The sequence below is a fragment of the Mesoplodon densirostris genome, chromosome 14 (assembly GCF_025265405.1).
Source record: "Mesoplodon densirostris isolate mMesDen1 chromosome 14, mMesDen1 primary haplotype, whole genome shotgun sequence".
Taxonomy (NCBI): domain Eukaryota; kingdom Metazoa; phylum Chordata; class Mammalia; order Artiodactyla; family Ziphiidae; genus Mesoplodon; species Mesoplodon densirostris.
Genome location: NC_082674.1, coordinates 23,701,341 through 23,727,238, shown reverse-complemented (window position 1 = coordinate 23,727,238; position 25,898 = coordinate 23,701,341). Strand labels below are relative to the sequence as shown.

The following is a 25,898-nucleotide window of genomic DNA, read 5'->3' as shown; positions in this document are numbered from 1 at the left end:
TGTGGTATGGTTGTCAATGTTTGTCCAGGCTTCGTGCTCCTTCTTCAACAGTGGGGTGACTGAAAGCCACAGCATATGGAATGTCAGAGCTTATTACTATGAGGCTGAGATCCTGTGAGATTTCCACAAGGACATGGGTCAAAAATTGCTTTTTCAAATTTTTAATTAAAAAAATGCAAAGAACAGCACAAATAAAGTAATACAATCTGATACCTCTTAGCACAATTTCAAAAGTAACATGGAAGATTCTTATACTCTGACATCTGGGACTTAAAGCAAAAATTGAACAATTTGATTCCAGAGTTAAGAACCTACATAACAAAGGGGAAACTTGTGGGAGACCTTCAAGATGGTGGAGGAGTAAGACATATAAATCACCTTTCTCCCCACAAATACATCAGAAATACACTACATGTGGAACAACTCCTACAGAACACCTACTGAATGCTGGCAGAAGACCTCAGACTTCCCAAAAGATATATTTTTTTTCCTTTTTTTATGAGTCTGTATGTGTATGCTTCCTTGTGTAATTTTGTCTCTATAGCTTTGCTTTTACCATTTGTCCTAGGGTTCTGTCTGTCCTTTTTCTTTCTTTTTTTCTTAAGTATAGATTTTAGTGCTTGTTATCATTGGTGGATTTGTTTTTTGGTTTGGTTGCACTCTTCTTTCTTTCTTTTTTTATTACTTTTAATTTTTTTTATTTTTAATGTTTTAAAAATTTTTTATTTTAAATACTTTCTTTTCTTTTCTTTTTTTCTTTCTTTCTTTATTTTTTTCTCCCTTTTCTTCTGAGCCATGTGGCTGCCAGGGTCTTGGTGCTCCAGATGACTGTCAGGCCTGTGCCTCTAAGGTGCAGAGCCGAGTTCAGGACACTGGTCCACCAGAGACCTCCCAGCTCCATGTAATATCAAACAGCGAAAGCTCTCCCACAGATAGCCATCTCAATGCTAAGACCCAGCTCCACTCAACGACCAGCAAGCTACAGTGCAGGACACCTATGCAAAACAAATAGAAAGACAGGAACACAACCCCACCCATTAGCAGAGAGGCTGCCTAAAATCATAATAAGGTCACAGACACCCCAAAACACACCACGGGACACGGTCCTGCCCACCAGAAAGACAAGATCCAGCCTCATCCACCAGAACACAGGCACTAGTCCCCTCCACCAGGAAGCCTACACAACACACTGAACAAACCTTAGCCACTGGGGGCAGACACCAAAAAAACGGGAACTACGAACTTGCAGCCTGTGAAAAGGAGACCCCAAACACAGTAAGTTAAGCAAAATGAGAAGACAGAGAAACACACAACAGATGAAGGAGCAAGGTAAAAACCCACCAGACCAAACAAATGAAGAGGAAATAGGCAGTCTACCAGAAAAAGAATTCAGAGTAATGATAGTAAAGATGATCCAAAATCTTGGAAATAGAATAGAGAAAATACAAGAAATGTTTAACAAGGACCTAAAAGAACTAAAGAGCAAACAAACAATGATGAACAACACAATAACTGAAATTAAAAATTCGCTAGAAGGAAACAGTAGCAGAATAACTGAGGCAGAAGAACGGATAAGTGACCTGGAAGATAAAATAGCAGAAATAACTACCTCAGAGCAGAATAAAGAAAAAAGGATGAAAAGAATTGAGGACAGTTTCAGAGACCTCTGGGACAATATTAAACACACCAGTATTCGAATTATAGGGGTCCCAGAAGTAGAAGAGAAAAAGAAACGGACTGAGAAAATATTTTAAGAGATTATAGTGGAAAACTTCCCTAATATGGGAAAGGAAATAGTCAATGAAGTCCAGGAAGTACAGAGAGTCCCATACAGGATAAATCCAATGAGAAACACCACAAGACACATATTAATCAAACTATCAAAAATTAAATACAAAGAAAAAATATTAAAAGCAGCAAGGGAAAAACAACAAATACGTACAAGGGAATCCCCATAAGGTTAACAGCTGATCTTTCAGCAGAAACTCTGCAAGGCAAAGGGGAGTGTCAGGACATATTTAAAGTAATGAAAGGGAAAAACCTACAAGCAAGATTACTCTACCCAGCAAGGATCTCATTCAGATTCGACGGAGAAATTAATCTAAATTTGACAGACAAGCAAAAGCTAAGAGAATTCAGCACCACCAAACCAGCTTTACAACATATGCTAAAGGAACTTCTCTAGGCAGGAAACACAAGAGAAGGAAAAGACCTACAAAAACAAACCCAAAACAATTAAGAAAAGGGTAATAGGAATATACATATCGATAATTACCTTAAATGTAAATGGATTAAATGGCTGAATGGATACAAAAACAAGATCCATATATATGCTCTCTCCAAGAGACCCACTTCAGACCTAGGGACACATACAGATTGAAAGTAAGGGGATGGAAAAAGATATTCCATGCAAATGGAAATCAAAAGAAAGCTGGAGTAGCAATTCTCATATCAGACAAAATAGACTTTAAGATAAACACTATTATAAGAGACAAAGAAGGACACTACATAATGATCAAGGGATCAATCTAAGAAGACGATATAACAATTGTAAATATTTATGCACCCAACATAGTTACACCTCAGTACATAAGGCAAATGCTAACAGCCATAAAAGGGGAAATTGACAGTAACACAATCATAGTAGGGGACTTTTAACACCCCACTTTCACCAATGGACACATCATCCAAAATGAAAATAAATAAGGAAACACAATCCTTAAATGATACATTAAACAAGATGTTCTTAATTGTTATTTATAGGACATTCCATCCAAAAATGATAGAACACACTTTCTTCTCAAGTGCTCATGGAACATTCTCTAGGATAGATCATATATTGGGTCACCAATCAAGCCTTGGTAAATTTCAGAAAATTGAAATCATGTCAAGTATCTTCTCTGACCACAATGCTATGAGACTAGATATCAATTACAGGAAAAAAATCTTTTAAAAATACAAACACATGGAGGCTAAACAGTACACTACTAAATAACCAAGAGATCACTGAAGAAATCAAAGAAGAAATCAGAAAAATACCTAGAAACAAATGACAATGAAAACACAACAACCCAAAACCTATGGGATGCACCAAAAGCAGTTCTAAGAGGAAAATTTACAGCAATAGAATCCTACCTCCAGAAATAAGAAACATCTCAAATAAACAACCTAAACTTACACCTAAAGCAATTAGGCAAAGAAGGACAAAAAACACCAAAGTTAGCAAAAGGAAAGAAATCATAAAGATCACATCAGAAATACATGAAAAAGAAATAGAGGAAACAATAGCAAAGATCAATAACACTAAAAGCTAGTTCTTTGAGAAGGTAAACAAAATTGATAAACCATTAGCCAGACTCATCAAGAAAAAAAGGGAGAAGACTCATATCAATAGAATTAGAAATGAAAAAGAAGTAACAACTGACACTGCAGAAATACAAAGGGTCATGAGAGATTACTGCAAGCAACTCTATGCCAATAAAATGGACAACCAGGAAGAAATGGACAAATTCTTAGAAAAGCACAACCTTCCAAGACTGAACCAGGAAGAAATAGAAAATATAAACAGACCAATCACAAGCACTGAATTGAGACTGTGATTAAAAATCTTCCAACAAACAAAAGCCCAGGAACAGATGGCTTCACAGGCGAATTCTATCAAACATTTACAGAAGAGCTAACACCTATCCTTCTCAAACTCTTCCAAAATATAGCAGAGGAATGAACACTCCAAAACTCATTCTACGAGGCCACCATCACACTGATACCAAAACCAGACAAATATGTCACACAGAAAGAAAACTACAGGCCGATATCACTGATGAACATAGATTCAAAAATCCTCAACAAAATACTAGCAAATAGAATCCAGCAGCACATTAAAAGGATGATACACCATGATTAAGTGGGGTTTATCCTAGGAATGCAAGGTTTCTTCAATATATGCAAATCAATCAATGTGATACACCATATTAACAAATTGAAAGGTAAAAACCATATGACCATCTCAATACATGAAGAAAAAGCTTTTGACAAAATTCAGCACCCATTTATGAGAAAAACCCTCCAGAAAGTAGGCATAGAGGGAACTTACCTCAACATAATAAAGGCCATATATGACAAACCCGCAGCCAACATCATCCTCAATGGTGAAAAACTGAAACCATTTCCTCTAGGATCAGGAAAAAGACAAGGATGCCCACTCTCACTACTATTATTTAACATAGTTGTGGAAGTTTTAGCCACAGCAATCAGAGAAGAAAAAGAAAGGAATCCAAATCGGAAAAGAAGAAGTAAAGCAGTCACTGTTTGCAGATGACATGATACTATACATAGAGAATTCTAAAGATGCTACCAGAAAACTACTAGAGCTAATCAATGAATTTGGTAAAGTAGCAGGGTACAAAATTAATGCACAGAAATCTCTTGCATTCCTATACACTAATGATGCAAAATCTGAAAGAGAATTTAAGGAAACACTCCCACTTACCATTGCAACAAAAAGAATAAAATACCTAAGAATAAACTTACCTAAGGAGACAAACCACCTGTATGCAGAAAACTATGACACTGATGAAAGAAATTAAAGATGATACAAACAGATGGAGAGACATACCATGTTCTTGGATTGGAAGAATCAACATTGTGAAAATGACTATACTACCCAAAGCAATCTACAGATTCAATGCAATCCCTATCAAACTGCCAATGGCATTTTTCACAGACCTAGAACAAAAAAATTCACAATTTGTATGGAAACACAAAAGACCCCAAAGAAGAGCCAAAGCAATAGAAAAATGGAGCTGGGGGAATCAGGCTCGCAGACTTCAGACTATACTATAAAGCTAGAGTAATCAAGACAGTATGGTACTGGCACAAAAACAGAAATACAGATCAATGGAACAGGAGAGAAAGCCCAGAGATAAACCCATGCACATATGTTCACCTTATTTTTTATAAAGGAGGCAAGAATATACAATGGAGAAAAGACAGCCTGCTTAATAAGTGGTGCTGGGAACACTGGACAGCTACATGTAAAAGAATGAAATTAGAACACTCCCTAACACCGTATAAATAAAATAAACTGAAAATGGATTAAAGACCTAAATGTGGGCTTCCCTGGTTGCGCAGTGGTTGAGAGTCCGCCTGCCGATGCAGGGGACATGGGTTTATGCCCCAGTCCGGGAAGATCCCACATGCCGCGGAGCGGCTAGCCTCGTGAGCCATGGCCGCTGAGCCTGCGTGTCCGGAGCCTGTGCTCTGCAACGGGAAAGGCCACAAGAGTGAGAGGCCCGCGTACCGCAAAAAAAAAAAACCTAAATGTAAGGCCAGACACTATAAAACTCTTAGAGGAAAACCGGCAGAACACTCTTTGACACAGATCACAGCAAGACCTTTTTTGACCCACCTCCTAGAGAAATGGAAATAAAAACAAAATAAACAAATGGGACCTAATGTAACTTAAAAGCTTTTGCACAGCAAAGGAAACCATAAACAAGTTGAAAAGACAACCCTCAGAATGGGAGAAAATATTTGCAAATGAAGCAACTGACAAAGGATTAATCTCCAAAATTTACAAGCAGCTCATGCAGCTCAATATCAAAATAAAAAACAACCCAATCCAAAAACGGGCAGAAGACCTAAATAGACATTTCTCCAAAGAAGATATACAGACTGCCAATAAACACATGAAAGGATGCTCAAATCATTAATCATTAGAGAAATGCAAATCAAAACTACCATGAGGTATCACCTCACACCAGTCAGAATGGCCATCATCACAAAATCTACAAACAATAAATGCTGGAGAGGGTGTGGAGAAAAGGGAACCCTCCTGCACTGTTGGTGGGAATGTAAATTGATACAGCCATTATGGAGAATAGTATGGAGGTTCCTTAAGAAACTAAAAATAGAACTACCATACAACCCAGGAATCCCACTACTGGGCATATACCCTGAGAAAACCATAATTCAAAAAGAGTCATGTACCACAATGTTCACTGCAGCTCTATTTACAATAGCCAGGACATGGAAGCAACCTAAGTGTCCATCGACAGATGAATGGATGAGGAAGATGTGGCATATATATACAATGGAATATTACTCAGCCATAAAAAGAAACGAAATTGAGTTATTTGTAGTGAGGTGGATGGACGTAGAGTCTGTCATACAGAGTGAAGTAAGTCAGAAAGAGAAAAAGAAATACCGTATGCTAACACATATATAAGGAATCTAAAAAAAAAAACAAAAAAGAACCTAGGGGCAGGACAGGAATAAAGATGCAGTTGTAGAAAATGGACTTGAGGACATGGGGAGGGGGATGGGTAAGCTGGTACGATGTGAGAGAGTGTCATGGACATATATACACTACCAAATGTAAAATAGATAGGTAGTGGGAAGCAGCCCCATAGCACAGGGAGATCAGCTTGGTGCTTTGTGACCACCTAGAGGGGTGGGATAGGGAAGGTGGGAGGGAGATGCAAGAGGGAGGAGATATGGGGATATATGTATACATATAGCTGATTCACTTTGTTATACAGCAGAAACTAACACAACATTGTAAAGCAATTATACTCCAATAAAGATGTTAAAAAAAAAAAAAAAGAAAACTACATTTCGTGCTTCTCTCCTTCCAAAGTGGATTTTGTTACACCGAAGGCACTTTAGTCCCCTAACTCCTCTCTTCCCTACCCCGCCTCAGGCAAATACTTTTATCTCTTCTTCCTCCTTCTCTTTGAATTAAATCAAATGTTTAGTTTTCCTTTGGCTTCTCCTTTCTCTGTCTCATCAAATCAAGTGCTGTTCCATTTTGCTTGAGGATTATCACAATAAGCTCTTAGGGAAAAGAGGTTTCTCAGCACTTCAGCTTGTTTCCTTCTAGTTATTTGCTTTGTCTTCTATTATCTTTTTTTTTTTTTTTTTTGCTGAGTCTCCAGGACACAGAGACACACAGAGTATGTAGAGATTTTTGGCCTTTTCCTTTTTTCCTAAATGAAACCTGTTGGTTAAAAAAAAACAAACACAAAAAAATATATGCCTCCCCCAAAAAGGTTTGTCCTTTTTAACAGGGTCAGAGAGCTAAAATGAAATCTACATAAACATACACACATACACATGGATATATACATGTAAATATATGTATGTATCTATCTATATATATATACACACATAGAGAGTATGTATACACATGCACACACACAAATATACATATATTCACTGTATACACACACAAGTATAAATATATAAATATACCATTTCTAGGGAACTTTTTGCCTCAGTTAACTTGGACCTGAGAGATAGTTTACAGAAATCCACCAAATAGGCAAATGTACTACCACTTTACACTACAACTGAGCTCATAGTGTTAAGATTAATAATACTGTTAAGAAAAATCAACTCCTTCTACATCCCTTTCCTCCCTTAATGAACACACTTGGTTTTTCTAATCATTAGATCTGAAAAACCAATACCATTTCTCTTCAAAGTACTTCTGATGAAGGTGCAGTACAGCAATACACTTAAGTTCTGGCGGTGGAGGGTAGCAGAGCTAATTCCAAGTCTGTGACATCATAGCAGAGAGAGACAGTAAAAGCGCACAGGGCTGGGACTGTAGGAGCTGGGTCCTAACACAGCTCAGCTGCCTGCTGTGGAACCCAGGCATATCCCTTCAACCCCCTGCACTGAACGTCCTCACCTGCCAGGTGAAAAGTTTGGACTAAATAACTCCCAAGGGCTCTAAGTCTGGATTCCTAAGTTATCCCACTTTCAGGCAAGGCATGGCAATGAGGACAACCCCACCTATTCCTTCCTCTAAATTTCAAAACTTTGAACTAAAACCTAAAATCTGGGTTGAGATTTCATGGGGTAGCAGAATTCGAATTTGAAAAATAAACAATAAAGCAACTCTTTCAGTGGTCCCAATTTGGTTTGGCACTTCCTAAGACCACGTGAACAGAGGAGACCCTCAAATACTTCCCAGATTGGGGGGACTACCCTAAGCCCCTATGAGTGATTTCCAGAGGATAACTCATCCATCTGGTTCCCACCTGCTCAGGGTTTAGTCTGTGACTTTAGATATGGGGCAGTCAGATAGATGGGCTTGATGCAGTCTACTGGAGCCCGATCCTTAGAGCTGTGAAAGTGCAAAGAAAGAAAGTGATGTCTGGGGCAACTGGAGACCAAGCCATAGAACATTTGACCAAAAATATCATCATAAAACTCTATTATGGGCAGGCAGATACTGGGTGTTCCACTGGACAGGGTGTCTGAAAACCTTGCTCCTGGTTCCAGATCTACCACTAATCTGCAGCGTGACCTTGGGCAAGTGTTTAACTTCTTTGCTTCTTAGTTTTCTCCCCAGTACAACAAGGGATTAAGCTGTGTGACCACCATGTTTGTTTCTAGCTCTGACATTCTGAAAGTCAGATATGGAATGTAGCATCTTTAAGTATCCTCAGGTAGAGAGACGAACATAGTAACCCAGAGGAGGCTTTCCAAAAGCATGATTCTGCTATAAGAATCTTAGTTTTTGATGAGAGGACAGTTTGAAAGTCATACAAAGAGAGAAGATTTAAGATTTAAGAGATGACATAGTTGTAGATATAGATATATTATTCACTTCTACACTACTTCCCTTCTTATCATGATGGTTTTTTCCTTTCTCACTTTCTGCAAATGGTCTCTAGAGCAGAAATAGAATAGAGTAGAGTTTTCAAAGCATATTCCATGGTACATGATACACAATAGCAAAAGAGTTCTGTGCCCAAAGGAGTTTGGGAAATTTCATTTTATGTTTTACTCTTGAAGAGTCACAAATCTTAATGGCATATTAAGGTTCTAAGACGTCCTGCAAGGAAAGAACCTGTTTATTTTTGTTTAACTCAGTAATCCTCAAACTTACTTGATCCCAGAGCTTTCTCATACTACCTATAACACCTTGTGGGGCTGATGTTCTGTGGAACATACTCTGGGGGATGGCACGGCATTATTCCCTGACGCTGCACCTAGTGACATGTGTCTGCACATTGCACTTCTTCTGTCCATATTCCAGCCCAATAAACTTCTGTTGTTCGTTAAGCCCCACATAATATGAATGGCATCATTATCAAGCAGTAGCTTGTAATAATGATTTAATAGTTTAATTGCAATATAGACAATTAGCCAGAGGTGCCAGAACTGTGTGTGATTTATTGATGGAAATCTGTCCATTCATGCATTTGTTTATTTGTGTTCTCATGCAAAGAATATGATTAAGAGCCTTATGGTTCAGGGTGGTGGGCTGAGCACACATTTGTCTTCTTCTCTCCTGCAGTCCCACTAAAGCAATAATAAGGGATTCAACAGAGGAATAAATCCTGAATAGCAAACAGAACAGGAAGGGAACCATGAGTGAATTCTAGAGCACAAAGAGGAGTTGGAAGCTGTTGATGGAGGAAATAAAGTGACCAAAGCTGAGAAAATGCTCCCTTTAGAGCAGAGGAGGGAGCCCATCTGCTGGGAGGCACCATAAGTACTGATAAGGGATCCTCTGAAGTAAAGATGAGAGTCAGGAGGAAGAATGAGATTCCTCTGTGGTGTGGTTAACCCATATCGTCTCTGCCGCCTTTTAACCTCATTTTCCCAGATGAAAACATAGCAGGGTGCTTAACCATGAGGGAGAGAAACAGGGGGCTCTCCTCTAAAAATTCAAGTGGACTGGGAGAACTAGGGCTGCTAGTGGGCGTGTTCATGGTTCATGCAGAGCGTGAGTAGTCCATGAGGCTGGAGTTGGGGACCAGGCACTGCAGCGTGGCCGGCCCCCCACCAGCCATCAGGCCAATTCTGACATGGAGAGCAAGCACTGACTATGTGCAGAGAAGTTTCTATCTGTGCTCCTAGTTTCTCCTGTTTCTCTATGAGGGGCTGATCCAGGACCACCCTACATATGATAGCCCAGAAACGTGAAAAAGAAATAGCAGCAAAAAAAAATTGACTCCAGAGAAAACAAAGATAAATTAGGTAATAGAAGTTAACTTGAGAGATAAATCTCTTCAGAAAGATTTAAGACTGAGAAGAGGGGAATGAAAATATCAGAGAAATAATAAAACAAATTTACCAGAGATGAAAGAAATGTGTTTTCTGATTGAAAGAGCCCACCAAATGCTACCGCAGAATTTTTATAGAGATCCATTCCTAGATCCATTGTATTGAAATTTCAGCACCTCCGTGTTAAAGAAAGATCCTGAAGGCTTCCAAAGGGGGAAAAAAAAAAAGCAGGTTGACTACAAAGAAATTAACAGTAAAACCAGCCTCAGTCTTTACCTCAGTCACACAGATGCTAGACAACACTAAAGCTAGGCCTTCAAGTTTCTGAAGCAAAATTTCTGATCTATAAACTATAGCCAGAAAATCTATTAACCAAGTATGAAAACAAAATAAAAATACTGCAGATATTCAAAGATTTGCCAAGAAGCTTTCCCCTGAGGAAATTTCCTGAGGATGGTGGGACTAATGGAAGAGCTCCAGTGAAAATGAATTCCAGAATAATAGCTGTACTGGAGGCCCAGAAAGCAACTGGTACAAATTAAAAACAGGGTGTCAGCGTCTTCAAGAAGAAGGGAGAGATTTTTCAAGGAATGTGTAGAAGTGCTAGCGATATGGTGCAACAGGCAAATAGAAAATAAGTAAAAGAGAAAAGCAATTAGAAATTTCTGAAAAAGTGCACAAGAGACTCCTGATTCAATAAATATAAGGCAAATTATAATGTGCCACAATTTTGACAAGTGATGATGTAAGACAGAGAGAGAGAGAATGAATATTCATTTACTCTTGATGTTAGAAACATTCTCTGTGGAGTGGGATGCATTACTGGACCTATAAAGACGTTTATAAATATAACCATTGTTCACTGCAGTGAAAAAATATATATATATAGTTTTCAGTATAAAAGCTCTGTTTATTGATTTTCAACATGTAGCATCAACCTATAAACAAAACCCAAGAATTAATCATTCTTACACAACCTTGACAATATAGAGGAAAACATAGCTGCCTTGGGAGGTGGACGTGGAAAAATGCAGAAGAGCAGGAAGACTAATAGCATCATCTTCCAGGGAGGAGAGTCAGGTGATACTGTCTAAAGCTGATGGCACAAGTGATAAATTTGCCATGAAGAGTTGCCATGAAAAGGAAAGTAATAAAAAAGTAAAACAGGGTTAAAAAAATAAAGAATTAGAAGGGGGATAGTATCATTTTTTTTTTTTACTGTACCATCAATGTTAAGGAGCCAAAATTGTTGCACCAACAAATAACTCTGTGATCATAATATCTAGAATCATGAAGGCAGCTGCCAAAAGAAATTAGAAATCCTTAAAAATATTTTTGGGATTTGGTGAGAGGAGCAGGATTTGGGGATAGTGTGGTTTTTTTTAATTATTATTATGAGCTACTCTGAACTATTTGACCCCTCACCATATGTATAAATTACTTTCATTTTTAAAGTCATTGAGTGCCTGCCATATGGCAAGCATTGTGTTAAATACGAGACATTTAGAGGTGGTACCAGCCTTATAGGATCGGCATCTACAGAAACAAATGATGCTAGGACAGGAGCCCTTCCCAGGGATGCATTCATGTGAATTGGAAGAGAGGAAGCAGGGCAGGGAACCCCAGTTTACAGAATATTTGGCCAATTGATTGAAACTGTTGGCATAGAAGCCTCAGAGAGGTGAATTAGGAGAAGAAGTCTTCAAGAGCTTGGAGATTTGACACATTTCCTTTAGATTAATAATATTCTAGGCAGGCAGATAGAATTACTGACAATTTGGAGCTCTAAGCGTCTTCAGAGAGACTCTATCCAACCTTTTCATTTTACAAACAAAGGAACCTTGGTAGTGGCAGAGCCAGGGCTCAAATTCAGTCCTTCTGATTCCAAGTTTAGTGATAGATAAAAGGAGCTCCAGACTGAGACACCCCTCAAAGCTGGAAATCAACATTCCTCACATACCTACTAAGGGCCAGGCACTGTACTGGCCACTCCATGCATGTAGTTTAATTTAATCTCCACGACAGCCATATGAGGGAGGCTATACCCATATTAAATCTGAGCAAACTAAGGCTTAAAGAGTTTAAATAATTTGTCTAAAGCCTAGAACTGGATAGAGATAGAGCCTGAATATGAAAGAGTCTGTCTGATCTCAATATTCATGCACCTTGGTTTCTGGCTCATACTTTGAGCCCTGCTGGCTGGGATAAGAGCAACACATCCCTATGCCAGGGACCAGAGATAAAAATAATAACCACTTCATATTTAATCATTGAACACATCAACACAATCCAATAATAAGGAAACCATGATCATGGCACTGTGTAAGCAGGGCTCTTTGATCTGCCTCTCCACCCCTCCTCGGCCCGCACTGGGGGAAGGTCTGTGAGATGCCAGGCCATCCTTCTTAGTTAGAAGGCACCCCAGGAGCCTTCCCATAGCCCCAAGCTATTCTGAGCAAACTAAACAGGAAGCAGGGAAAGAGGGAGAGGAGATAGAAATTCTCACTGACTTTAAAAGATTTATACTGACAATATCCCAAGGAGCTTATGAAATGTATTTTTTCCTTTTATTTTATTTTTTGGAGGTAGAGGAAAGCTGCTGATGAAGAGAGAGCTCTCAACTATAGAGTTTCATTGAGAGTGAAAATACTTTAAGCTCAGTCCCTTATTGATAGTCCAGTTGCAAAAAATAAAATTCATATAAATATTATCTCACATATTAGAACTGGAAAAGTAATCCATCTTCCAGTCAACTTTGAGAGTCTCATTATTGAGGTACTGAATCACAGGAAAGAATTTAAATGTGTTTCCACACCCAGGAGGGAGGTACAGGATGAGCCCCAAAGCCCCAGCAACTTCAGCTTGATTTGCTCCTGCTGGGAACTTGAGTTTCGCAGGGGTGCGTGTGTGTGTGCGCGTTTGTGCACACGCACACGCACAAGCACACTTGCATGTAATCTTTCTGAGAAAAAGGGAAGCACCTCCTTTATTTTGCCCACATTCTTTCTTTTAGTAGCTCAGAAAACTGGTTTCAATCCAACTTTCCACCAATTAAAAATAACAGAGTAGGGTCTCAGACCGAGACACAATTGTTGCTCCCTAATACGTGGCATGTGTGGCTTCATCCTAACCCCAGAATGCACCCCCAATGTGTCTGCAGCAAGACTGTGCCCCCAGAGATGCTTCCAGGACTCTCACTTGCTCTGAAAAGATATACACTAGCCTAGTGTTAGAAGCCCTGGTAGAGTCCCAAAGTCTGTCCCTAACATAGCACCTTTGCTTACAAAGGTAACATACTAAACACATCACATTTGCATTTAGTCTCGTCCTTGCCTAGTGTGAACTGGTGGTAGAGGATGAGGTTGGGTCAGTTTCGATCCCTCCTGCCCCCCACCATACCAAATTAGTCTTCCGGAAGCACCACCCTGATGATGTCCCTGTCCTGCTCAAAAACCGTTTCTGGCTCCCTGTTATCCACAAAGTAAAGCTGGACATCTTTAGCTGGGAATGAAATGTTCTCTGTGGTCTGGTCCCCACTCACTGCCCTTCCTTATTTCCTAGCCTTCTCGTCACACGTGTCACTCTGCAGCCAAACACCACTACACATTTTCTACATTTCTGCCTTGACTCCTCTTCCTCTCAACTCTTGCACAGCTGTTTCTGCCAATATCCTTGTTTTTTCTCTCCCTTTAAGACCTAGTTCAAAGGTCATCTTCTTTATGAGTTTTCCCAACTGAACCTAATGTCTCTTTCGTGGAGCCTCCCAAAGTGCTTTATCTCTTATGTGTCTTATGACTCTATAACCTCTACTTTTGAGTAAAGTTAGTGCAGACATCTCATCACCCTTATGGGACCTCGAGTTCCTTGAAAGCCAGAACTGTGTCTGGCTCATGTCTGTGTCCCCAGGGCAGAGCCAGTGGTTGGATGTTTGCTCAAAGCAGGCATCCAATAAATGAAATTTGAGGGCAGAAAGGAGTAAGGAAGCCAGTGAACAAATGGATTTGGTGCAGTACCCATCTGCCCGCCTTTCTCCCTTCCCATCTGTCTGGGCTCCTGAGATATACAACTTGCCCGCAAGGCACCCTGGTCATATTTTAGGATAAAGAATACAGTGGGACAATGAGAAAGATACAAGGGAAAGGGCACTGGTTAGGAGTCCAGAGACCTGGAGTCTGGTCGGTCTCTGGACTTTCAAATTAAAACTGGGCAAGTCATTTCCTCATTCTGATCTCCAGTCTGCTTCTCTAGAAAAGCGAGGACATTACATTAGATCATTGTAAAGTCCTTTTTTTTAAATTATAACTTTAATATCCACAAATGAGAACTTTATATAAACTCATATAAAGTAGTTAGAATTGGCTGATAGCAGCAAGACTTGACGTGATAGTTGAAACAAGTAGAAAGTTGCTATTTTAGTTTGTAATAAATCATAGAAAAAGACAGTTTCTAGCATGGGCTCAGCAGTTGTACATTGTCAGGCTTTGTATTAACTTTTTCCATATAGTCACAAGGTGGTTGCTACATATTAGCTGTCACAACCTCGTTCAAGGCAGCAAGAAGGAAATAGTGGTGGGAGTGACACCATCCCTTCTGTAAAGAAAGGAAACTCTTCCCAAGACACGGCCAGTGGATCTCTGCTTACAAAACTCCTTGTTCAAAGCCAAGTTCACTCTTAACTGAAATGAAGGCTTGAGACATGAACATTTAATCAGACTTATATTACCCCACCTGGCAAGAAAGAATAATGAATTGGATGAGGAGTGGATAACCAAGAACATCAGCAGCATTGGTGTAGCCTCTTATTTATAAAAACAGTTTCACATCAAAGGATGATCTCTGTGGGGATAGAATTATTTAGAAGCACTTTTCAAAAAGTAACTAAAGGCACCCCCAATCTAAACAGTATCAGAAGCAATAGTTTACCTTATTAGAGACAAATTTTGGAAAGGCCCATAAGTTTAAATGAGTCATATTCCTACCTAAAACACTGAATTTGTTAATATGCATTTGTTTAATTTACTTTGTTTGAATATGTTTATATAACTTCTATGTTTTCAAGGCAAAACTGGGATAGAGGAGGAGGGAAACATTTAAAAGTACATCCAATTTCTTCTGGTCCCATTTCCTATTTTCATCTATTAATAATCCCACATAGCTTTCACTATTTAAAGTCCTTTCTAATTCTTAGTCTTTAATTCTAATTCCTTTCTTTTACCTCTGTGCCTGTGACAAGAATGTCTCCCCCATGGTAAAACAGGATAAGAATATAGATTATTTACTGAAGGTTGTAAAGCACTTTTCAAAGGCCCATAGGCCATGCTGAAACTTCCCAGTAATTACAGAGGGTTCAGTTTCCAGTACTGACCCAAGCCACTGATTCAACTCAGAAACAGTCTTGTGCTGACCTCATCCTGATTGTAACTAGAAGTCACATTTATCTACTTCTAGAATATTGCAGCTCTCCAAATTCCTGACACAATATGTGTTCTTGGAAATGCTTTGCTTCTGGTAAGAAGCCCCTTCTTTCATCTGCATCATTCTTTATTGTAGGCTGCTAGTTCCTTTGCCTAGTCGGTAAATTGGGTTATCTGCAGAAGGAGACTAATTCAAAACGCTGGGGGGTGATTAAAGAAGGCTGAGCACTTGTTAGCTGGTTTCTACAGGAGTTGGGGATCTTGTGGGACTAGGCTTTCACTGCAAAAGGAGCAGCATCTAAAGGTCCAAAACTTCAATGCAGAGTGTAGCAAGTAAAATTAATGCATCAGAAGGAATACTGGGAACAATAAAATGGTGCCATGCTTTTATGCTGACAGTAATCCCCATGAATACAAGGTTCTTTTAGGTCTCTTGGACTGTGCTACTGGAGTTAGGGTTGGCTTGCCCCAGAGGGAAACTCTACAGGCATGGCACCAGGAGGGATTTGTAGGGCTGTCTTTGTGGAGACCAGTTGCAAATACATATGATGCATAGACTCAGGAGCTGAAATGAATCTTAAGAGATTATTGACTTCAGCCAACCCTTCCCACCCCATTTTATTAATGAGGAAACTGAAACCAGAGAAAGTTAATGCTTTGCCCAAGATCACTTAGCTAGAAAGCAAAGGAGTGGGAGCCATGATCTTAGCTACATAATAAGTGAACCAAATAAGCCACCCACCTCTCAGAGAAAACCTTGAACTGGTCATAACTATTTGGGAAGCCTAGAGCCAACCCATACATTCCTGGGAAACTCTGAATTGTCCAACAGATGTCAGTTGAGTGCGAAGTTGGCTTGAGTGTGATATGGAGAACTCAGGTCAGCTCTGATTTAAACTGTGACCCATAGCGTGGCCTGAGATACCCCAGAGTGTCCTGGTTTGTGAGGTGTGGAGATAGGCTACATGGATGTTTATAAGAAGGAACTGTTGTCCTGGCTCCACTCTGGGAACGTGTACGGAGGGAGGGACTCTCTTTAGGCTGTCCTCCTCCACCAAGAACATCTTAGCACTTGGGTTGAGTTTCTGATTCTCATCACTCTTTGGGGATTAAATAATCTGTCCTAGCCTTCTGCTTCTTATGGGACTTTGTTAATTGTGCCTACTGGCTGGGAAAGAATCTGTGAGTTGTCATCTCTAACTTAGAAGACAGTCGAAATCAAATAATTATTTTATAAGGGTGCTTCCTCTCTACCTAAAACTGGGTAATGTGCTCTCCATACTTACCTCACATAATCCTCACAACCACTGAAGTAGATGTTTTCATTCCTATTTTACAGATGAGGGACCTGAGTCTCAAGAACATAGAGCTAGTAAGTAGGGGAGCTAAGGTGAGAACCTTGATCTGCCTGATGATAAAGCCCAAGTCCCAGGTCAGCATCCTCTTGCCTCAGGCGTTGCTTTTTACAAAGACGACCTAAGAGAAGGGGGAGAGGGCCAGGTGTGTGTAAGGAAGGTGAGAAAGGCCTCCAGCATCGCTGACTCTGACGCCCTTGGTCTCTAAATCCCGCCACCGAGCTTGTGCTGGTCCTCCCGTCTGGACACACTGCAGAGTCACTTTCCCTGTCTCTTGGCAGGCGCCTTCCTCCTCCTCAACACCTCGATGAACTCCAAGCACACCATCTTGAGTCCATGGATGAGGAGCAGCAGCGAGCACTGCAGGCTGGCCGTCTCGGTGCACAGGCACCTGCAGCCCTCCGGGAGGTACGTCGCCCAGCTGCTGCCCCACAATGAGGCTGGAAGAGAGATCCCCTTGGTACCCACTCCAGGAAAGCATGGGTAAGTCCTTCCCCATGTTCAAGATCCATTATGTAAATGGAGATTTGGCTTTTGGCTACAAATTCCCAGAACACCGTGGAAATTTGACACATACTTAATTGACATCTATTTAAAACTCACAATCTTCCTTTAATGGGTAGGGTCCAGATTGAGCCATTACCGCTAATATTCCCTGCATGGTGTCTTGGGCACTGATCTGTGGGATCCTCTGGCTGCCCAGGCTGACGGTCCTTCCAGAGGCCAGAGGACCAGCTGGCAGAGTGGACATTTAATGAGTGGGTATTAAAGATATTCATTTCCCAAAGTCTAGATGGAGTCAAGAAGAAAACAGCCAAGGGGAGTGTTAAAAGGCCAATATGAAAGTAATTTATTATGCTGGAAACTGGGTTGTACCAGAAGAAATTTGGCAGGAAGGGAGAGAGCACACAGTTGTGGCTGCCCAGGCAGGTCCTACAGCAGCGTGGGACGCCACAGCAGAATAGGTCAGGGATGCCACACGGCATCAGTTCAGGAGAGGAACATGACTTGCTCTAGAACCTCTAAGGCTTACACAACGTTGAAGTCATACCCAATACCCATGTCCGTGAGCTTAAGCCTCCTGGACACACTCAACATGCTTCCTCAGTGACCCATCAGGCCTCTAGAAGTAGTGACACTGGAAAGCAAACCTGAACAAGGGAATCTCTGTGCCTGTCTTTTTTCTCATTCCATAAGACTTCAGTTTTGAGGGGTCCCTGCTCCGATAATCAACAAGAGTGAGAGATCCTTCTTTGTGGCACGTTTGCTAGAGAAAGACCTCACATTTTTCCCTCTAAGAAAATACGTTTCAGAAAGGCTCCATGTGAACAATGATACTACCCATCTCCATGGTGTGCTGGGTCAGTGGGGACATCCTGCCCACTGCAATTCCCATAAAGCTATATGGCCTCCTTGTTCATTTCTTGAAAGTCTCCACCCCACTCCCCTGCTACTGGCCCATCTGTATTTATTTGTGTTTCAAAGAACTACAAGCTGCTACAATCCCAGCAGGAATGAAATCTTGGCTTCAAGAAAGGTGTTCTCCTCATACCTAAACTCGTGTCTATCTTCTTGCCTCTGAAATGTCTCGCTGGACTGGCTGGGAGGGGCCCAACCACCAATTGTGTCTGTTCACCAGAAACCAGGAATGTCAGGTGTGTGAGCTGCCCACTGTTAGGGATGAGCCGTCTTCTGATGGCCAAGCCTCCTTTTCTTGTGAGAAGCCCCAGATGGCATGGTCTCCCATCCATGGGTGGGGATGGCGGTGGCCTCGGCTGCAGTGCCATCCTGTATGTGTTTGCCCAGCCCCATGAGCTGTTTGTTTTGACTTCTGCTCAACATTCCTGCCCCACCAAGCCTGACAGAGACCAGAGAGTGCTGCCTGGGGCTGCTGGGACTTCAGGCAATCAATCTGTTGAGGTGCTAGGTAGCGGGTAGGGAGACACTGATGTCACAGGTGCACATGGAGTTTGGGGTCTCCCTGAAATGCAGGCTGAATGAGCATGTGTGTGAGAGGACAAGTGCTGCAGGATTTCAGCACTTCCTAAGTAGCAGGGCCTGGTCCCTGTCTAGCATCCTCAGGAAAACGATAGCGCCTCGGTGTGACGAGCCACGGGGGCTTGCTAAGAGCTTTCCCCTCTTTATCTTCCTGTGCTCATAACTACCAACTGAGTTCCCATTAACAAACAGGAAAACTGAGGCAGAGAGAGGAGGTAGGCAGCCTATTTATAGTTGCCTTAACTGGACCCCAGGTCTCCCCTTTCCTCATTCGGGCTGCTTTTGGGAAACCCATAGCCCCTCAGCAGGAATTCAGGGGGTAAAGGATGGGGTTGGGAAAGAGGAAATGGAAGATGAAGGAACCTTGCAAAAAGAGCTGATCTAGATTCTTTGAAGAGCCAGGGAGCATGTGATGGCAGCCTTTCCTCCACATGTGGTGAGAACAAGGAGACCAAGAGTGCACGGTGCTGGAGGCTGTGAGCTTCCCCTGAGGCTGCCCTGGCTGCCAGGCTCCGTGCCCACCCTGCTGGCCAATGCATTTTCTTCCCAGCGTGACTCTTCCATCACCAAGATTGGTCTGCCCCCTGGAGGGTGGGAGCTGAGGCAGGAGAAAGGGAGCAGGGGTGCTGGGCAAGCCCATTGACCTGATGGCTTTGCTAGGGCTGCCCCTACATCTTCAGGGGCTTTGCCTCAGGCCAGGCTCCGTGCGTCTTGTGCCGAGATGTTCTCCCCTCTCCCTGCCAGGGCCATCGTGGAGTCTGGTGATGAGCAAGAGTGATTCCAGTTTAAATTAAAGATGCCTGAGCTAGCCTCCCCACTAACAAGATCAGCGTGGTGAGGGCACAAGGGGGCAGCTGAAGGGGCGACCCGTAGACTGCTTTGCTGCGTGGAGGAGCTCTGCTGCCCGGGCCTGGCAAGCTGCAGGTCACAGGCACTTGTCCAGCAACTCAGAGAGCTCTGGCTATTCATGCTGGCTTGGATCTGAGTTGCTCAGCCTCGGTACTATGGACGTCTAGGGCCGGATAATTCTTTTTGTGGGCACTGTACTGAGCATGGTCCTCAGCTTCCCAGGCCTCTACCCACTAGATGCCAGTAGCACCTCCCCTGGTTGTGACAAGAAAAATGTTTCCAGACATTGCCAAATGTTTCCTGGGGAGCAAAATTGCCCCACTGAGACCACTGAAATAAATAAAGCATTTTAGATCAGGGAGGAGCCCTGGGATTTACCCAGTTCAACCATGTCAGTTCACAGGTGTGGGAACTAAGGCCAGGAGAGGTAAGGGACTTGCTCCCTGTCACATGATGAGTGTCAGTGTTGGGAGGCAAGTGTCTTGAGCCCTAGACTCATGTGTATGTGCCAGCCACTGTACCAGGTACTGGGTTTCACAGACACATAAGGCCCATCCCTACCCTATAACAATAATACCCTATAACTATAGTAATTGTTATTACTATTACAATAGTAATAACTATTGTTAACACTAATTACACACTTCCTAGATGTGCTAGCCAATCACTGCTGTGCACTATACATGCCTTTTCTTATTTAATACTCAACAACACAATGAAGCAGATACTGTTATTATCTTCCATTTCACAGATGAAGAAATTCAGTGAAGCCAAATAACTTGCCCAGGGTCACTGGCTAGACAGGGAGGAGGGGGTCTGAACCTAACCAGCCTAACTTCAGACTATTTTTACCCGTTGCTGGAAGAGCTCAGTTGGACCACAGTAGTGCAGCAGAAAAATTATTATGCCCTTGAATCAAAGCCCTAAATTTAAGTCCTATTTCACTATTCAATCGTCAGTTCAATGAACAATCATTTATTGGGTATTTTGTATTTGTTAGGACCATAGAGGTGATAGGGATACAGAGGCCAGCCTTTGATGGTTTATGAAAGGATATTCCATGAATGAGCTCTATGACCTGAGGCAAATTCCATCCCCACCTAAGCCTTGGTTTCCCCATCTGTAAAGTGGGGTTGATGATGCTGGCCCAGCTCACATGGTCACGTGGGGTCATGTGGAGTCATGTGGGGTCATGTGGGGTCAGTGCAATTAAGGATGTGAAGGGCTTTGCACACTCTGAGCAGGATGCAAATGTAAGAGGCCATTACTTAATGCCCTCACCTGCTGTGCCCTGCTCTGCTTACAATTGGGGATCGCAGAGGATTGAGACTCGTCTGCTCTCTGATTATGGAGCCAGTGTCAGACTCAAGAATCTGTTGGTTTTGAGGTTCTTGGCAGTTTGCCCCGCTGGAAGCTCATTCCCTTTAATATCAGAGATGACCCCAGCAGCCCAGTGATCAGTGTGGTGAAATCTTGGCGGTGATGAGAGTGATGACTACAGAGGGCTTCCTCTCAGATCAGAACATGGTGGTTCGGGGACCGCTACTGGGAGAACAACATTCGGCATTTGTAGTGACGAGGAAGGGAGATGTCACAGCAAAGTCGGCTGGGGAGAGCCTGACTCAGAGGAAAGACAAGTCAGAGGCCACCAAGTTCCCAGGAAACCACTAAGTCGTGAGCACTCGGTGCAGCAGCCTGCGTGGAGGCACGGGAGGCTGCGGGAGGCTGCTGGGGAACCCCAGCAGCTGCCCCCCTCCTCATCGCCTGGAAGGCCACAGCAGCGTGCGTGACATCTAAATGATTCAGAGCGCGAGCGCCTGAGTCTGCCAAGGTGGCCTGGCTCGGCCCAGGGCCTCCCAGGGGACAGCCGACGACGCGTGCCTGGCCTGCTCATCTGCCCGGCCAGAACGGCCACAGAAGCAAGGAAGCAGAGAAATGGGCTGTCAGACAGCCAGCCCCGCTGGCCACAGAATCCAGCAGGCAGAGGACATCTTAACTCTGAATTAGAGGCCACGAAGTTCCATGAATTGAATGAATATAATAATAACTATTTAATATGATGAGTCGTGAAACGACATGAGGAAGATGGCTCACATTGTGCCCAACTGTGGTAGATACTTAATACGTGCTAGATCCTTCTCACTCATAATTCATTTAACTCCCGTGGATGGAGCGCCACCGTGTAATAGGTGCTAGGAGTACACAGCCGGAGATGACACAGGCATGGCTTTCAAGGAGCATCCAGTCCAGTAAGGGATAAACAAGTAAAAACATCTGCTTAGGCAGATGTTTTTAAATTAGGGCCCAGAAATTTTAACAGGCTGAGCTAAGATCACTGGCCAGCAAAGCCAGCACAGGCAGCCCAGCTCCTGCTTCTGCCTCCAGCACGTCCCTGCCTTTCAGCTGAAAGCTGTTCTAGAAAGAGCAGTCGGCAGCAATGGGCAGTGTGAAATCGGCGCCTTCCTGGACCCAAGAACACAAGCACAAGGGTTGGCGGTGTCTCAGGCTGTAAGAGCGACTCTCCAGGCCTCCTTCCAGGACGTCATCACGAGTCTTCCTTCCTCTTCACGCACACAGTTTCTCCTGCAGCCTCGGGTGTCTGGGGACTTTATTATGTGTGACCAGAACTACACAGTGTGTGGAGGGAAGAATTGGACACTGAGGGGATAGAAGTTGCCAATCTTTTGAATTACTAATTCTTGAAAAGATGTTTTAAACCTAAAGGATTTGGTGATAGCCGGGCTCAAGCCAAGATAAGCGGTCAGGGCCTTTTCACAGCACAAACAAGGCTCATTCCAGTGGGTAGCAGAGAAACAAGATTCTTCATGGCATGAAGCTTCACCTTTCTGTGGGAGCTTAACCCCTACACTCAAAGGAGACTTGAGTTCCATCTTCCCCGTTTATTTCCTGATGTGGGAAGCCAGGCCTAGAGGCCTGATGAGGCATGATGAAGGTCAAAGTGCAGGCTCCTGACAAAGCCAGGACTCACACCCATGTTGGACCCCAGAGCCCAGTCCTCATGTGCTCTCGTTTGTCTGTCTCCCAGCTGAATAGATGCATCAAGAAATTCTCAAATTCATTGCCCTTAGATTAAAAACTGCAGCCCCCTGCCCAGGTGAGGGCCTCCCTGGTGGCGCAGTGGTTAAGAGTCCGCCTGCCGATGCAGGGGATACGGGTTCGTGCCCCGGTCTGGGAGGATCCCATATGCCGCGGAGCGGCTGGGCCTGTGAGCCATGGCCGCTGGGCCTGCGCATCCGGAGCCTGTGCTCCGCAACGGGAGAGGCCACAACAGTGAGAGGCCCACATACCGCAAAAAGAAAAAAAAAAAAAAAAACTGCAGCCCCCTGCCCAGGTGAAGAAAAACCCATGTCTGTGCTGTGTACCCACACAGCTGCCTTGTTTATTTAAACCAGTCAGTTCTGACCAAAGAGCCGAGCTTTAAAACCAGAAACAATCCTAATGGGAGACCTGCCGAAGTAATTTAACCCAAAGCGATATTGATTCGTGGGCATCAGGAAGTGTGCTGTCAGTCGGGGCTCCACCGCTAATTTGCAGTGTGGTAATAGAACAACCACAGCTCTTCCCTGCCTCAGCTTCTTACCTCCTGAAGTGGAGATTCCAGTGCCCCCGCCCCTTCCTCCATCCTGCAATGCCAACACGCCGCCTCAGGTTGCCACTCAGGATGGAAGAGCAGGAAATGCTAGACTCTACGTACGGGCCCCCCAGTCTGGCACACAGGACAGTTACCCACTACTGACCCACAGAGACCTTCCACCGCTAATGTACAGAACCCTGGATTTTCCTGTAAACAGACCGGTTGGTCTCAGCAGGCTGAGTGAGGGACAGGCTCAGGGTAGGGCAACGTGGAAAGATGACGCAGGGCATTTGCTTCTGAAAAGATGCCTGACTGCCTTTGCCAGGCTGTGCTAGGTTTAACTTCTGTCAGCCCAGGGCACTGTGGCAGGTCCAGCCAGCGTGGGGAAACCAGAGGCCTGTGGCATTCAGCATCCCCGGCCAAAGTTCTCCTCAGATACTGATAACAGGATAAACGCGATCAGGAATTTAAAAAGGTGATCATTTATTGAAACTGATGCCCTTGAGTGGCAGTGTCACAATGCTTTAATTTCAGACCCAGCTTCTTCTCACTTTCAAAGTCACTCATAGTGTCAGCTTCTCCCTTTTCCCCTTGGTCTGAATAACACACTAATAAATATATAATAAGGGCTTTAATGTCTGGGTGATTTACACTAAAAAGAGAGAGCCATTCACAGGCTTTAAAGATGATTTTTAAAAGCCTTAAAACTCACACCTAGGCTTGTCAGGGACATATTTCCCGGACACCCTGTCACGGGAACAGTCGTGCAGCCGGAAGCTCTCTGAGCAGAGGTGGTCGTGAGATTCCAGTCCTAAGTGTGCGGAGAGGTAGGCCCCACACACAGTGTGGGCTTGGGCAAGTCTCTGAGTCTCTGGGAGCCTCAGCTTTCCTATCTGTATAATGGTAATAACCGAACCACCTCATAGGGCGGTTGTGAAGTTAAATTAGATAATGCAGGGTGGGTGTTCCCCTCACCCCCTCCCAGCTGCCCCTCTCAGGGCTCCCGGGCCAGCCTTCCTCCAGGCTGCTCAGGGTTGTAGGGGAGTGGGTGTAAGAAGGGCCAAGGTTAGCAATTTCATGCCCCTCGGAAAGATCTAGGTTGCACCCCAAAGTACCAGTCCCACTGACTGTGCCTGGATGTATCGTATTTCTCACCCCTTTGAGTAGTAATGTTGAAACAGTGATTAAATGCTAGTCTTCTCTAGCACGTGGACTTTAAGCCATCGAGATGGTAGGTCTCAAGACTTTGGGGTACAAATCAGAGCCACACAGTTTACAAAATCCATACAGCTGAATTCCCTCCCAGTTGATTCTGATTTTATTAGTCTTGGGAAGGGGCATGAGCATAAGAATTTTTAGAACGCGCCACCGGGATTCTGATGTGCATCAAAAATTAAGAATGACGGCTAATATCTCAGTTTGACTTGCTTGGTCACATAAGCGGGTGGCTTTCTATAACTATTTACTAAACACGAAGGAGAAAAGTTAAAAAGAAAGCTTGGAGAGGAGAGATGGACTTGTGTGCAGGGTGGAGAGTCATTTCTCTCTCCCTTATGGGTAGACATCCTAGTGACAAGGTTATCCAAGCCTGGCCTGATCCTGCCTGCTGTGCAGCCCCCAAGCTGGGGTAGCTGGGTGTATCCCAGGTCATGGATGGGACTGGTCTCCACTGGTTGGTCTTCTCAGAACACATCTGTTATTCTTTCTTCAAAAGGACTGTGGCTTTCAACACCATGGAGACTGAGAAGAATACATAGTGGACTAGAGAGAGCCTGACCTTTTAGAGTCAGAAGGATTCTCCATCCCATCTATCCATCCATGCATTTATCCACCCATCCATCTATCCATCCATCCATCCACTATTCACCCACCATCTACCATGCATCTTATTCTTCAGGATGCCATATATTGTCTCTCATCTAGTTCCCAGGTTAACAGCAGAGCCATGGCACTCTTTTTGTTCTTAGGAGGTAGACACTATGTTGTCAATATTCACGGTAAATATCTGCACAGTGCACGTTCAGGGTACCAGGTACATCAACATCCATTGACTCATTTCATGCAATCTGTGTCGTATATATTATTATCCTCATTTTACAGATGAGTAAACTGAATCTGAGTGATGAGTAAACTGAATCACTGAAAAGAGGTTCAGTGATTTGTCCATAGTCATGGGTAACACACAGGGGAACACAGATCTTCTGTGTCTTTTTTAAATCTCATGTTATTTCCCCGAGGAAGGCTTGTAGTTGAACCCTTGTAGCGCACCTGGCTCTGAGGAAATTAAGACCTGTTCTCAACCAGTCAGGAAAAGCTCATCTGATATTTGGTCATCTAGTTCTGGGCCACGCGCCTTGAAGCTAGAGTCCTTGGTTTGTACATCTTCTTATTCTTCACAGTGCCTGGCATGGCATCTAGCACATAGAGGGTGTTCTGTATTAGGTGAACGGACACCAGATCAGTTTACAATAGTTCTGTGATGCAAGTCTTCTTAAACCTAAGCTCTGAAAATTAAAAGTTCAGTCTGAGATCAGAGAAGAGTCTCCAGTCAGTCAAAAGAGAAAAAGTACTTCTCCCCACCCTCTGCCCACGCCCAGGGATAGATGTGTGATTCTCCCTGGGGCTCAGGAAGCAGCTGTCAGAGTATACTTCAACTGTGAAGGT

The 25,898-nt window shown here is 43.2% G+C and overlaps 1 protein-coding gene across 1 annotated transcript in view; it reads left to right on the top strand.

The window, feature by feature from the left end:
* The window catches only part of ALK (ALK receptor tyrosine kinase), a 714,184-nt gene that overhangs the window by 366,415 nt on the left and 321,871 nt on the right, over positions 1-25,898 (top strand). Inside the window, exon 5 of the mRNA XM_060116934.1 lies at positions 17,074-17,275. Within this exon, the coding sequence (XP_059972917.1) occupies positions 17,074-17,275 (202 nt within the window). The remainder of the gene's footprint in view (positions 1-17,073; positions 17,276-25,898) is intronic.